Raw genomic sequence first — 13,564 nt, 5'->3', positions numbered from 1 at the left:
AGGTAGGCCATAGAGTTACCATGGCAACAGGACAGCCCTACAGCCAGGACCCGGAGCTCCCCCTTTTCCTACTCATACCCACTAGATCAGGTGCTCGTCCCTTACACTTTCCCCTGGCCCCTGCCTGCAGAAAACACTGAGGCAGGCACCTGCTGCTGTGGAACTGGTGAGTACATACGCATGTGCTACTGACCCCACCACCATCGCTGGGGTGGGAGGCCCACCCTTACCTTCCTGCCTGAGCTGGCGAGCTTGCTTTAACCGCCCCCCCGCCATGATGCTCCTTCCGCACAATCACAATCCATCTTCTCAATGACCCCCCCCCCCCAAATGATGCTACCTCCATTCTCCCTCTTCATTCTGCAGGCAGAAGTCTTCCCTGTTCTCTTTCCATACCCTATTTTTTTTTAAATAGATGTTTAACTTACATGCAGTAAAATGCACAAGATCTTAAGTGTATAGTTTGATGGGGCTTTGACAAAACATAAAATCATATAACATATAAACATATAAAATCAATCACATCCCAATCAAGACTTGTTTTTCTCTTTTTCTCTTTTTGCCTCTGGGAGGTTACATTTGGATCCTACAGACAAGAAGGAGAGGGGACACTGGGAGGCCAGAGGAGGGACGTAGAGAAAACCACGGGGATGTCTGCAGCTTGCATCTGGGGACACGAGGTATGGAGCAAAGTTCAGCCAGGCTGAGACACAGTTTTTCTTCCCTTCAATCCTCAGGCCTGGGTGTCTTCCAACCCAAGAAGCAAGAGGGCAAACCTCTGCCCAGATCAGGCAAAGGCAACCACACGGTGAGGTCCAGGAGGCCCACCAGAGGAGGCCACTACTTTCCTGTCTCCTCTGGGTGGTCCCACCCAGATAGCCAAAGCCCTGCTCTGCTCTTGTTATAACAATGCAGGGAGAATGAATGAACTTTGATTTCCCCGAAAGCCAAGTATCCTGGCACCCAGAGGAAATTTGTCCTCTCTCTGCATGAACTGAAGAGCCCAGGTGAGGCTAATGACACATTTCTGATTCCTGTGTCCTTCCTTTCTCAGGGGAGGGTGGTCAAAATTGGTAAAGGGGGGCTCCTTACAGACACCATTCCCCAGGTCCAGCCTTCCTGAGCAGAGGCCCCAGGAGGACAGGGCTTCCATGGACAAGTACAGCCCCTGACTTACTAGAAACCTGCAAGGATGACTCCTCCCCAAGGAGTCAGGAGATGGCCTGCAAGTTTTCCGATCACTTGTTTTACTTTCCCACCACCTTCCATTCTGTATCCTACTACTGTGGGAGCTCCTTGCTTAACTGGGTGCCTGGCACACACTTGGTGCTCAATAAACGCTTCTTGAATGAATAAACTAATGAAACCCAGCAACTAGCTTGATGGACTTTCTTCCTTCTGGTTACCTCTGATCCTGTGTATAAGACACTGATCACAATTTGGTCCTTTCTCAGATAGAGGACAAGGTGGGTCAGATTCCCCACAGAAAGGAGACAAAATAAGGGTCCAGCCAGAGATGATGGAAGGCAGGGTGAGGCAGGATTTGAGACACCCACTTTTTGGTCCAGGAATGAAGCCAACATGCATAACGCCAGGGTTAGAACTTGGAAGAGCAAAGTCAAGAACATAAAGAGCAAAGGGCAGAATCCAAGGATGCCTCCAGGGCCAGAGGTCCCCAGGGGCAAATAGGAGGTAACCGGCAGAAAGGCACAGGGGCTGGGACAGAAGCAAAGTCCACTTGGTGTGATTCTTCTGATTCTTCTAGAGACTGTCCTTAGCATAAGGCTTCCTCTCCAGATGCTCCCTCCACCCCCACCTTCCTCGCTCCAAATCCCAACATTAGCGTAGCTGAGGCATCACTTTATGCCTTGATAATGGGTTTGAGTTTCCCTAAATCAATTTTGCCTAACACTTGCAGAGAGACCCTCCTGACCCAGACAAGCTGATCAACTCCGTACTATACACTGTTAGAGCAGGTCCCCATTCCCAGTAGAGTGACACAAAGGACACCTCAAGGCAGTAACACACAGTGGTGGTTATTGCCAGACTGTGTGGGTTCAAATCCCAAGCTCTATCACTTGGGCAGATTATATAATGTCTCTGTGCCTCAGTTTCCCCTTCTGTAAAATGGAGACCAATAACAATACTGTGAAATAGTAAGAAATACATCTGTTGGTCTGTGCTCCCAGTTCCTGATAATATTTAGTCTTTGATCCACTTCTTGCGCCAGAGCTCCCTTGTCATTTCTTGTGTGATAGAAGTATCTTTTGAGCTAATGAGGTGATTCTTGGATGGCTCCTGAATGAGGGCTGGTCACCAGAAAGACTAAGCTATGATTAGAAGTTTGGAACTTTCAGCCCCCTCCTCCAGAGAGAGGGGAGAGGCTGGAAAATGAATTAACAATCGATGATGCCTACATGATGATGACTCCATCAAAATCCCTGAAATGCGGAGTTCAGAGAGCCTCCCACATACTGGGAGGGTGAGGCACCCCAACTCCACAGGCACAGAAGCTCCTGAGCTTGGGACCCTTCCAGACTCACCCCATGTCTCTTTTCATTTGCCAGTTCTTCTATATCCCTTAGCATAATCCTTAATGATTTGCTTCATCCTTCATCCTTTATAATAAATTGGTAAAATTTTCCCTAATTCTATGGGTTATTCTAGCAAATTATTGAACCCAAGGAGGGGCTGAACCCCAATCAGTAGCCAGTCAATGAGAAATACAGGTGACTAGCTGGGACATGTGACTGGCATCTGAAGTGGGGCCAGCCTTGTAGGACTGAGTCCTTAACTTACGGGACCTGACACTAACTCCAGGTAGATAGTATCCAAATGGAATTGAATTGTATGGACACACAGCTGGTGTCACAGAATTGGTTAGGGTGGAAAAAAACCCAAACATCTGGTATCAGGAGCACCCTGGGTAGGAAAGTAACAGAAGACAGTGTGTGTTTCCTAGACAAATACCTACTCCAGAAGATTACTGTGAGATGTCAAAGACTTAATATAAATAAAGTATCAAATGTTTCTCTGAAAACAAGGTTTATGCTATATTAATGTTTTCTGGTGTAATTTGAAATAGGATGACAGTAAAGATATTAAAAAAGATGTTTCCAAAATGAGTTAAACGGGATAAGCAAGCAATGACCTTGTTACAAGGCAGAAATGTTTTCATGGAAATGAACAGACCAAGAGACGCACTGTTTTACCCAAACACATGCTTGTTTTGAGTGGTCCATCAACAGCTCTCCAATCTTGGGTGTGTGTCTGGCACTGGAGCTGAAGTACAGCTGGACAGGGCCTTCCAAGTTCACGTGCAAAGAGAAATCACCATTGGTAAAGCCATTGCAGGAGCCCCAGTGGAGAGGCAGAAGGCTCAGCTCCGCCTTTATCAGAGATTCTGCTTTTTGGGCTATAAAGAGGGGTTGATGGGAGCCACCTTGCCCCACAGGTGAGGAGTGGGCGCTCTATAAGCTGTAAAGCTCTGTGCAGACGCAAGGTCTTTGCATGATAATGACTGCTCCTCTCCAGGGGCTCGGCAGGAAACCGCAAAATTCTGCCCACCTGGAGTTCTTCAGAGACCGTTTCTTAGTAAACTTGGGAAGTCCCGGCTGGGCTGCCTCTGAAAACGTACTTCCTCCAGAGCTTGTTTACTGGGGAGCCTGCCCTTCTGAGAAAGGCCCCGGGGACTCAGTCCCTGCACCCTGCCACTCTCCGTTTCTCTCCCGCAGAAGCAGGCAGGACTGGTGTGTGGTGGGGCCTCTCAGCAAAGGCTGGGGGACTCCAGGTTTCCCTGGGCCAGAAAAAACCAGACCTAATGACACAGCATACAGCAGGTACTCAATAAATGTCTATGAAACTGTACTGAGCTCTCCTCCATAAAGAACAGAGCCTCCAAACCCAGCAGCAAGATCTTTCCTGAAAACTCCAGATAAAAGCTTACTGTATTTGCAGCTTTAAGAAAATTTTTAAAATAAGGAGAAAGGCAGAAAAAGAAGGTGTGTGTGTGGAGGGGAGCTCACAAAAGTTAATGAGATTTTCTCAGCTGTGGTACGTGCCCACATTTTTAATAATTAGGAGTAATAAAAATTCTTACCAAACCTTAAAGGAACATCTTCTGTAACAAAGAGAGAAGTCAAGACAGACTTCTTTGTTGGGTGTAATGACTTGTTAGCCTCAGAAGATGGATGTGCTTTAAAAAACTAATTTACAGGAAAAAAATAATTGTTCATAAAAATGCAACAAATTGTGTTAAAATGACTTATTAACAGGAATGCCAGATGATTCTAATGCCCTTAAGGATTAAATTAGGTTATTAATCTCTAAAATTTCTAATGGAAGAAAGCTTTCCCCTGCTCAGCAGATGGAGAAACTGAGGCTGAGGGAGGCGGCAGGGGAGAGGGACCCGCCCAGCACAGGCCGAGGGGGCAGACCCCGGATGAAGCAGGAGGAGCACCCAGGAGTCTAGGCACCCAGTCCTGGCTCTGTCCCCAGCACTGTGGTGGCCCCACCTCCCCAGGGGCAGCTCAACAAGGGCCCGGCCACTGACTCTGCTCACCCACTGGGTCTGAGGTCAGGTAGGGGCCGGTCAAGGGGCAGGCGGTCACTGAGGTAGGCGTTGTAGCCGTAGTACTGGAACTGCTTCAGGGCCACACGCCGGCCTTCGGGGCTGAGCTCCTGGCCCCAGTGTGCAAACAGGGAGGAATCTGTGAAGGGCTCAGCCTCTGCCTCCTCAGGTTTGGCGGGAGTTTCTGGAGAAAGAATGGATAAGGAGACAGTGGGTCAGAGTGCACCCTTGCATATGCCATGTCAACCCCTTTCTCTTCCTCACCACTGCCTTGAGTAAAACAATCTCAGCCTTAGCTTTGCAGGTGGTGGAAGGGAAACTGGAATCTTTACGCTTCCCCAAACTCAGTAATCCATCCATCCATCCATCCATCCATCCACCCAACAAACACTAGCATAAAGGATAGGGAAATACCCCAACATGGTCTGCTGGGAAGCTGATGGATGTGACCCTGATGACCCATGACTTTAAATCAGAACCCCTTCCTTTCCCAGCCTGCCTTTCTTCCAGCAATGCTGGCCACAGCCCTGGAGTAGGTCTTCTGCCTCTCTTTCCCCAGATTGCACCCCTATTCCCTGCCAGTCCCAAGCCTGCCCCACACCCAGGTTCCCGAGCTGGAGATCTGCTGCTCTGCCCAATTCTTGCCAGCCCACCTCCCTCTCCACTCTCTGGCCCTGCGGTGAGTTGCCTGGTCCCACGACATGGTATTCACCTGGCTACAAGGACTGCCAGCCAGACTTCTGCCAGTTGCTTCAGACTCTATCCCCAGGATAGGGAATCACTGGCACAGGGGATGGCCAAACCACTCACAGGCCCCCACACACTCTGGCCACTGTTCACTGGACCCCTGGTAGACTTTGTAGGGGGCAGTCCTAATGCCAGGTCTCTTGGTTTTCCTGGAACTTTCCAAGGAAATGGAAGGGGCATTATTGCCTATAAGAGCAGAGGCTTCGATTCACACAGATGCAGATTCAAATAAACTCCTGCTCCACCATTAACTGGCTATGTGACCACAAGCAAACACTCAACTCCTCAACGCCTCAAGTTCCCCACCTGTAATGCGGGAATAGTCATACCTGGAACCCAGCACCCCCAAGATCTGCGAGGATTACATCCAATAGCATGTATAAAGCACTGAGCCCAGCATATGTCTCAGAGTAAGCACACACTACATGGTAATCAGGGTTGCTATAGGAAGGGGAGCCTGGAGGATCATTTAAATCCATCTTTTATGGGGGAACAGGTAGATCTTGCCAGGACATAGACTGATGGGTCAGGATTATAGAATTCATTCCCAGGTACAGGTCGTCAGGTAATCACTCAAGGTCAGAAATCAGAGAAACTAGAGAGAGATTCTAAACCCATTGGACGGTGCCTTCCACACTCATAAATGTGACATAAGTAAGAGATGGAACCAGGAGCCTGGAATGAGACAGAGACCAGGAGGAAGCAGAAGTGGGTTAGGAACAGGAGAGACAGGCTTGGGACACTTCCCAGTGTCCCCTTGGCTGTCTGTGTGTAGCCAGTAGGTGCCTGACACACCTATGCCAGGTAATTTAAAGGTACAGGCTGGAGATAGGCAAAGGTTCCTGTTGGGGAGCTCAGAGCTATGGACCACAGCTCTTCCTACCACCTCCTTCTGAGGGATGTTCAGAAGAGCCGGTCTGGGAGAGGGGAGGAGGCTTGGGAATAATAGGGGGACCCTTCCAACACCCAGGACCCTCCTATCATGGAAGGGATGGATGCTCCAGGGAAAGGAAGCCCCCATCACAGGAGGTACACAAAGGGTGTCATGGACGCAAGGGGGCTGTGGTAGCTCCCTGCAAATCAGAGGGCCGATGATTCTGAGAGCAGAGCAAGCACATCGATGCCAGGGACCTTAGAGAGATGCCAAAAGATGTGCAAACGGAGCTGGGACTCACAGGTGGCAGGTGAACACGCATATCCTTGGGACACACTCCAAACTGGAGATCTGTGTGACTCCCGGGACAACTATCGCAGCTAGCCCTTGCTGAGTGCCCACCACGAGTCAGGCTCTGCTGTAAGCATTTTTCAAACACCAGCTCATCTCTACAAGGTGGGAACTGTTACTGTCTCCTTTCTACAGATAATGAAAGTGAAGCACAGAGAGGGTAAGAAACTTGCCCCAGTTCACTTAGAAGGAAGGAAAGGAGCTGAGATTCAATCCCAGGAGGGGACTGTCGCCTGAGGTCTTAACCACTAAGAAACACTGTGTCTTCAGAGCCAAGGGCTGGACCCACGTGAATTCCAAAGACAAACAAGGTCTATCATCTCGACTACCTTTTCCTTAAAGATATGAAAGGAAACTCATATATTAAACAGATTAGGCCACATCAAGGAGTAGGTTGCAAATGACATGAGCATTTTTACGACAAAGCAAGAGATTTTAGGACCGTGGTGCTACTCAGAGCTGCATCCCGGAACTCAGGCTGCCCCTGTCCCCCCTGGCTGGGCATGTATGAAGGGAAACACAGGGCTCATCTGATCTTGAAGGTCCTTGTTATCGCTAAGAAGATGGATGACTCATTCACTTGGAATGGGGGGCAGTAAAAATCTAAATCAGTGAACCAACCGAATCAGATAATATTTAACAGAAATGGAGTTTTACTGCCCTCACATACCTAAATGGATATTACCAAGTAAAATGAGATCAGTTAATGAAAAAATTATGATTCACAATTGGGCCGGTGTTGCATAAAAATGGATTAAAACATATTAAAGTCCTGGGTTGCACCACATGCTCCTGCCTTTTTACTCAGGATGGGTATGAATGAGAACAAACTTAAAAGCAGTGGATCCTGAATAATAAGTCAGGGACGTGATGGCCAGAAGAGGTGTATTTGTTGAATTTCTGCCGGAGCGAAGCAAGGTGCTGACTGATGTCTTTACCCAAGGTTATCTCTGTCATGCTCATGGGTGTGGACTCCATGAGGGTAGGATGACATCTGTCTTGTCCCCTGCTGTATCTTTGGCTCCCAGCACAACACATGTCTCTTACAAGGGGCTCGGTGCATCATTTTAAAATAAATTTAGTTAATAAGTACTCCACAGTGGTTAGTTACTAGACATGAGGAAACCAAAGATGAAGAGGTTAAATGACTAATTATGAGGTCACCCAGTTTGTCAGGGACATTGAAGCTTTCCTCTACATCACAAATGGCAAACTGTGGTCTGAGGGCCAAATCTGGCCCACCATCTATTTTGTAAAGAAAGCTTTTCTGGAACACACATCACATCCACTTGCTTATGTATTACCTACAGCTGCTTTAGCGCTGCAAAGGCAGAGTGGGTGCGGCAGAGACCACATGGCTTGCAAAGTGGAAAATATATGCCATCTGGCCCTTTAATAAAAACTGTGCTGACCGCCTGCTCTACAGCTTACATTTGACATCTCTTAGGTAAGGAGGCTTTGCCTCTGCTAATCTATTTCCTTAAGAGCACTGGCTATAGAAACAGAATCCACAGAATCCAGCTCTACCATTGTCCAGTTTGGTCTAGCTGATCTGCACCTCAGTTTCCTCATCTGGAAAGTGGGCTGGATAATAATAGGACCTTCTTCACAGACCACTTGAGATGGTCCATGTGAGGAGCTTAGGCCAGTGCCTGACATGTAATAAATATTAATTAGCTCAACGAGTGTCTGATGCTGAGGGCCATGGAGGAACTCGGAGTCCCCAGCCCACCATAGTGCTCTTCCCCCGACTCCTCTTGAGTTCAGATGGGATAGATGAATGGCCCTGCCCTGATATCCCAGCTTGGGAAGATGCTGCTGCCATCCAGCCCCACAGGAAGTGGCTCCATGTCCACAGAAAGTGGCCTCCCCTTAACCAGTCCTCAACCCAACTCCCCTCACTCTCCAGTAGGAAAGCAGATCTACACGGTCGCCAGCTAAGGAGGACCATGTCTGACACAGTTGGGGTGACGGCAAAGAGACCTCAGGGAAGGGCCTGGGCTGGGTCCACTGCACTGCAGGGGCCCAAGGGTGTCTGGACACATCTAGTGAGGGACCAGACCCACAGATGTCTCTCACCCAGGGACAAGGCACTCCCAGGCGCAGACTCGGGCTGTGGCTCCTGCTGGAGTTCACTTTGGGCCACGCCTGACCAAATGAGCAGAGGTACTAAAGAGAGGTGTGTGTTCAGGGGGCTGAGGACCCCCAAGGGAGAGCTTGTCCATGGCACTGATGAGCAAGGCACCGTGAACTCAGCCCAGCGGCCACGCCAGAGCGTTTGGAGGGTTCTGAGTACAGCACGGAGGCCAGTCCCTCACCTAGCCCTGGTGCATGTCTGAGTCCTAGGGATAAGCAGGCTGAGAGGGAACACTGAAGGGTTATTCCGCTAGACAGCCGCACGCAGGACCCAAGTGGTACCTGTGTAACGCTCAGGCAGGGCGGGAGGCATTCCTCCGCCTTCCCTGACTCGCCATGAGCAACCAGGTGTTGTGGGCAGAAGGAGCCCCAGCGGGGCCTGAGGAGACCCATAGGCTGGGGAGACAATGCCATGCTATGCCCCCCTCTCTCGGGACCCTCCCATGGCCAGCTGTCTCCCTCGGCCTCTGCACAGAGCAGAAACTGGAGAACAAGAACCAGGGCTGCCAGAGCCTCAGCAGGGCTGCGTGGATGGGGAAGGAAGAACCACAGCACAGACGGCAAGTCTGAAAGGCCCAGGGCTGGCCATAGCATTTGGAAATAGCTTACGAACCGACAAGCACATATGCCAAAGCCCCGCCTCCTCCCCATCACCAAAGGTATGTCCACAGTAGCAAAGTGCATTATTATTATTTTTTCCCCAAAGTACATTCTTTGAGATCCAATGAGGAGGGGACTTCAGGCTAATCTTGGGTGTTTACTGCAAAAGCTTTGCCCCTGGGCTGATGCCCTTGTACCTTGCACCCCAGTTCCATCTCACTGGCCCTGCCGGGTGGTGAGGCCAGGCCATCACAGTGGCCCTATGATGAAGGTTCTATCATTCCCATCACACATGAGAGGAAACTGCAGCTCAGAGACATGAAAGAACTTGCTGCTAAAACCCCTCCTCCTCCTAAGCCCAACCCCCCCTCCACGTCCTGGGCTAGATGCACGTCTGGCTTGAGGACGGGAAAAACCTCAGGCCCTGGGAAGCTGCTCAGACGGCCTGCACTGGTTCCCGGGAGCTGTTAAACTACTGAAATACCTTCACAGCGCTGGGTAAACAGCTGCTTCCTAGAGTCCCTCCAGGTGGCCTTCTTACCCCAGCTGCTCTGGCCCTTTTCTTGGTTGGCATGATCCAGATCTTTCCACCAGCCAGCAACTAAAAGGTGCACGCCTGGCCCGCCCGGAGCCCGGGATCCTGCTCCATGCTGTGACCAGCAGTCATGCAAGTTGGTTGGTGCTTGTGCCTTGCTGGGTAAGTATCATCTGACTATTACTTGTTCGAGCCCTTCCTAGGAGGCCCCTGTGGAAAAGAATTACTGGTTTCTGGAGACCTTTCACTCAGCGCATCCGCTTCCCCACGTTAGTGCCCAGGCCTCATTGTGCCTGACCTGTTTTCCAGAAACTTCTGCTGGTGATCACACAGGGCATCCAGGAAATGCCACAGTAGGGTCTCCAAGATGTGCCTATGGTGCCTGACATGCAGCCCACTAATGAGAACAGAGAATTACAGGTTCCCGTCCTGACAGCCTCTGCACTAATTCAGATACAGGAGGGCAGTGGGGCCACAAGCAGCTTGCGAAGCTGTAAGCAGTGAATGCTCCCAAGTCTGCAGCGCAGAGCCGAGGCCCTGGGCTCACAAGCTGGGCATAAGGAGCACATCTGGAGGCCCCGCCAAGGCCTGCGAGGTTTCTGAAGTCGTGGATGCTGAGCGCAGTGGGAAAACCTGCGTGAGGGTGGCTGCTTCAGTGCGCGGCCCGAGTGGGGGCCGGCCCAGCTGCTTTCGCTCCAGAGTCTTGCCAAGACTGCATGGTGGAATGAAAGGAAAATGGGTTCTGGAGTGAAACAGACATTGTGATGCTGCCCAGCCCCGTCTACTTCTGTCTGTCCTCGGTAAGGACCACGTTCCTGGAGAGCTCCCCATCTTCTGAAGCTGAGCCACTGTGTCAGCTCCTGTCATGCACTCTGAGGTGCTGGTGGCTTTTTAGAGGAGCTGCAGGAGAAGCTGTGGCCCAGAACTCTCCCTAAGCAGGAATCCAGCACCCAGCTCTGCTCCTTGCATTTCAGGATGAACTCTAAAATAGCAAGAGAAGCGTTCACAAGGCACAACTGCTGCTGGAGGTCAAAGTTATTTGGGGCTGGGCAGCAGGACTGGCTAAGCCCTGCCGAGGGGTGGACAGAAGCAGCTGGGACACAGCTCACGTGGCTTAGGACCCCCAGCCCATGGCCCAGGCTGCACTGTGCACTCCTTGGAAGCGGCAGCTCTGTTTCTGGTCCCTTTGCATGGACACATTTAGGAGTATTTTCCCAGGAAAGCAGTAGAGCCTTCCTGTTTCTTACGGACTTTCTCAGTCACTTGTATGGCTCTCTTTCAGACAGAGCCACGAAGGGTATGAGGGTGGGTGGGGAGGGGGCCTCGCTCCCGCCCTGTAGCCAGTCCTAAAGCCACGGCTGTTTTGGTTTCAGCCCTCAGGGTAAGTTCAGAGCTGGAGCTTCGGGTATTTAGTGGTGAAAGCCAGAGCCCCGGGCCAAGGAGGTGGGGTGGGGGGGAGTAGGACAGGCAGGCGGGTGTCGCAGGTAACTGCCTGCCACATGCACTGGGGCCCTGTGTCTGAGGTTCATCCGGGGGACAGGCACAGCCGCTCCCGTCTCCTGGCCCTCCTCCCGGAGTGTCCTGGGCACCCTGCCTCCCCACTCCCTCTGGACAAAATCCACAGGCCAGCCCTTCAAGTCTCCGTTTCCTTTCTTGTGAAATGGGAACAGACTGCCAGCCTGCTGGGCAGAGCCACTGAGAAGTCAGCTTTCAGAAGGATGAAGGCTAAGCATTAAATAATGGAACGAGCACTGCTGAATATCCCAGATAAGAATTCTTAAAGGATGTTTCCTTTTTTTCCACTCCTTTTATTTTTTTAACAGCTTTATTGAGGTATAATTTACATACGATAAAATTCACCCATTTCAAATGTACAATTCAGTGATTTTTTTTTTAGAAAAATTTTCTTCCATTCTTGAGATGCCTTGTTGCATGCTTTATTTGGGTTAAGAAGAAAGGGGCTAATTGAATATCCAGAAACATATGCTGAATATCTAGAAATGCTGATTGTGGGAGTTCGGTATCACCTGCCTGCTGGCTTGCCACTGGTGGGAAGGGACCATTATTCCCACTAAAGAGCCTGATGCCCGGGTCTGGCCCAGGAAGCCCAAGCAGCGTGTGCAGAGCATCAAAGCCAGTCCACCCAAGCCATGCTGATGACGCAGGATTCACACCAACACACAGCGAGGCGTTCACCCGAGAACAGCAGTGGCCAGCGCTGGCTGTCTTCAGTTTGCCATCCTCTGGGCACCCCTCACAGCCCAGGATGTGTGTCCCCATACATCCTCCTCCAACTCCCAGCCCTCGGTCCAAAGCGGGGCCCCGGGCGTGTCCCAGCAGAGGGAGGCACCGAGTGCCTGTGGGAAGCAGCTGGGTCTGAGAGGCAGGAGGCCTCAGCCGATCCTCACCTCTGATACGGGGCAAACTTCGAATCTTTGGGCCCCATTTCCCTTCCATGAGGTGGACCCAGTATTTGGATTCCACTGGGGAGAAAAAGGAGGACTTGAGCACATCATTGCAATGCTTCTTATCTCTCGAAAAGCAAGACATTACGCTTCCACTTGTACTTCCACTCCCAAGGGGAAATTTTCAGATTTTTAAAAAACATCCTCTGATGTGCTAAGAGCCCTAATAATAAGGAAGCGAAGGTCTGCCCTCCTCTCTGCCTCTAGAGGTGCGCTAGCACACGAGCGGAAGGGCTTTGCCCAGCAGCCCCCACAATTAGGCTTTCCCTTCCAGGAATCCTCAGAACTGCTAAGAGAAAGAAGTGGAACCGGCAGGAAAGGGCTTGGAGATAATCGGAGGAAAGGAACTCTGACGGCCTCAGGTCCGACGGCATTAAAATCCTCTGGGACGATGTCATTCATCGAGGCGAAGGCAACTCTGGGGAGAGCTTCCACGGCAACTAACGGTGTTGCAGGGAAGGAGGCAGCTTCCTCAGGATGCCCTCCTGCCTCTCTGCTTCTTCCTCACCAGCTCTGATTGAACTGTCCCAGACTCAGCTTCTCCGCTTTGAATTGGCGTTGGCATTTGGGTACCCAAAACTCAGGCCTTCAAAGCTCCCTAAAGCTGTAGTGCTATTGTTTTGGGGGTTTCCCATCTGAGATTCTGAGAAAAATGCACACTGGCACGTAATAAAACAATCTGCATCAGCTTCACGGGAGTCCTGAGAAGCAGTATGATATAAAGCAGGGATCGGCAAACGTTTTCTGTAAAGGACGGTAGTGAGTATTTGAGGATTGTAGGTCACATGGTCTTGGTTATAATACTCAACTCTGCCACTGTCTCTCAAAAGCAGCCATAGATAGTATGTAAGTGAGCACGTGTGGCTTTGTTCCAAGAAGACTATCTCTAAGGCAGGAAGCAGGTCAGATTTGGCCCCCAGGCTGCAGTGTGCCGGCTCCCGGTGGCACAGACTGTGGCTCCTGGCTGCCACGTCTACGGGATGGCCATGTCATAACCACTCTGTGCCTCAGTTTCCTCACTTGTAAGTAGGATAACCATACCTACTTCATAGGGGAGTAGTGAGGAGTGGAGGAGGGAATCTGTGTCCAGCACTCAGAACAGTGCCTGTACCTTGTCAGCTTGGTGAAAGTGTTAGCTAGGATCTGCTGGCTTGTCAAGCGTCTCTGCCCCAGGATTCCAACCCTGATCTGCCTCTCTGCCTTGTTCCGAGAGAGCCCTCTCTGGCTCCCCTGGTACTGGCCTCATGGGACACAACCCTGGCCCACCTAATTCAGCCCCAGCCAGG

General features: G+C 50.8%; 1 protein-coding gene across 1 annotated transcript in view; it reads right to left on the bottom strand.

The window, feature by feature from the left end:
- GALNT18 (polypeptide N-acetylgalactosaminyltransferase 18) overlaps positions 1-13,564 on the bottom strand; it is a 313,611-nt gene that overhangs the window by 144,843 nt on the left and 155,204 nt on the right. Inside the window, exon 2 of the mRNA XM_010964864.3 lies at positions 4,562-4,754. Coding sequence (XP_010963166.2) covers positions 4,562-4,754 — 193 coding nt within the window. The remainder of the gene's footprint in view (positions 1-4,561; positions 4,755-13,564) is intronic.

Source organism: Camelus bactrianus, chromosome 10, assembly GCF_048773025.1.
Source record: "Camelus bactrianus isolate YW-2024 breed Bactrian camel chromosome 10, ASM4877302v1, whole genome shotgun sequence".
In the NCBI taxonomy this organism is placed as follows: Eukaryota; Metazoa; Chordata; class Mammalia; order Artiodactyla; family Camelidae; genus Camelus; species Camelus bactrianus.
Note: the sequence above shows the minus strand (reverse complement) of the source record. Positions and strands in the feature narration are given on the sequence as shown.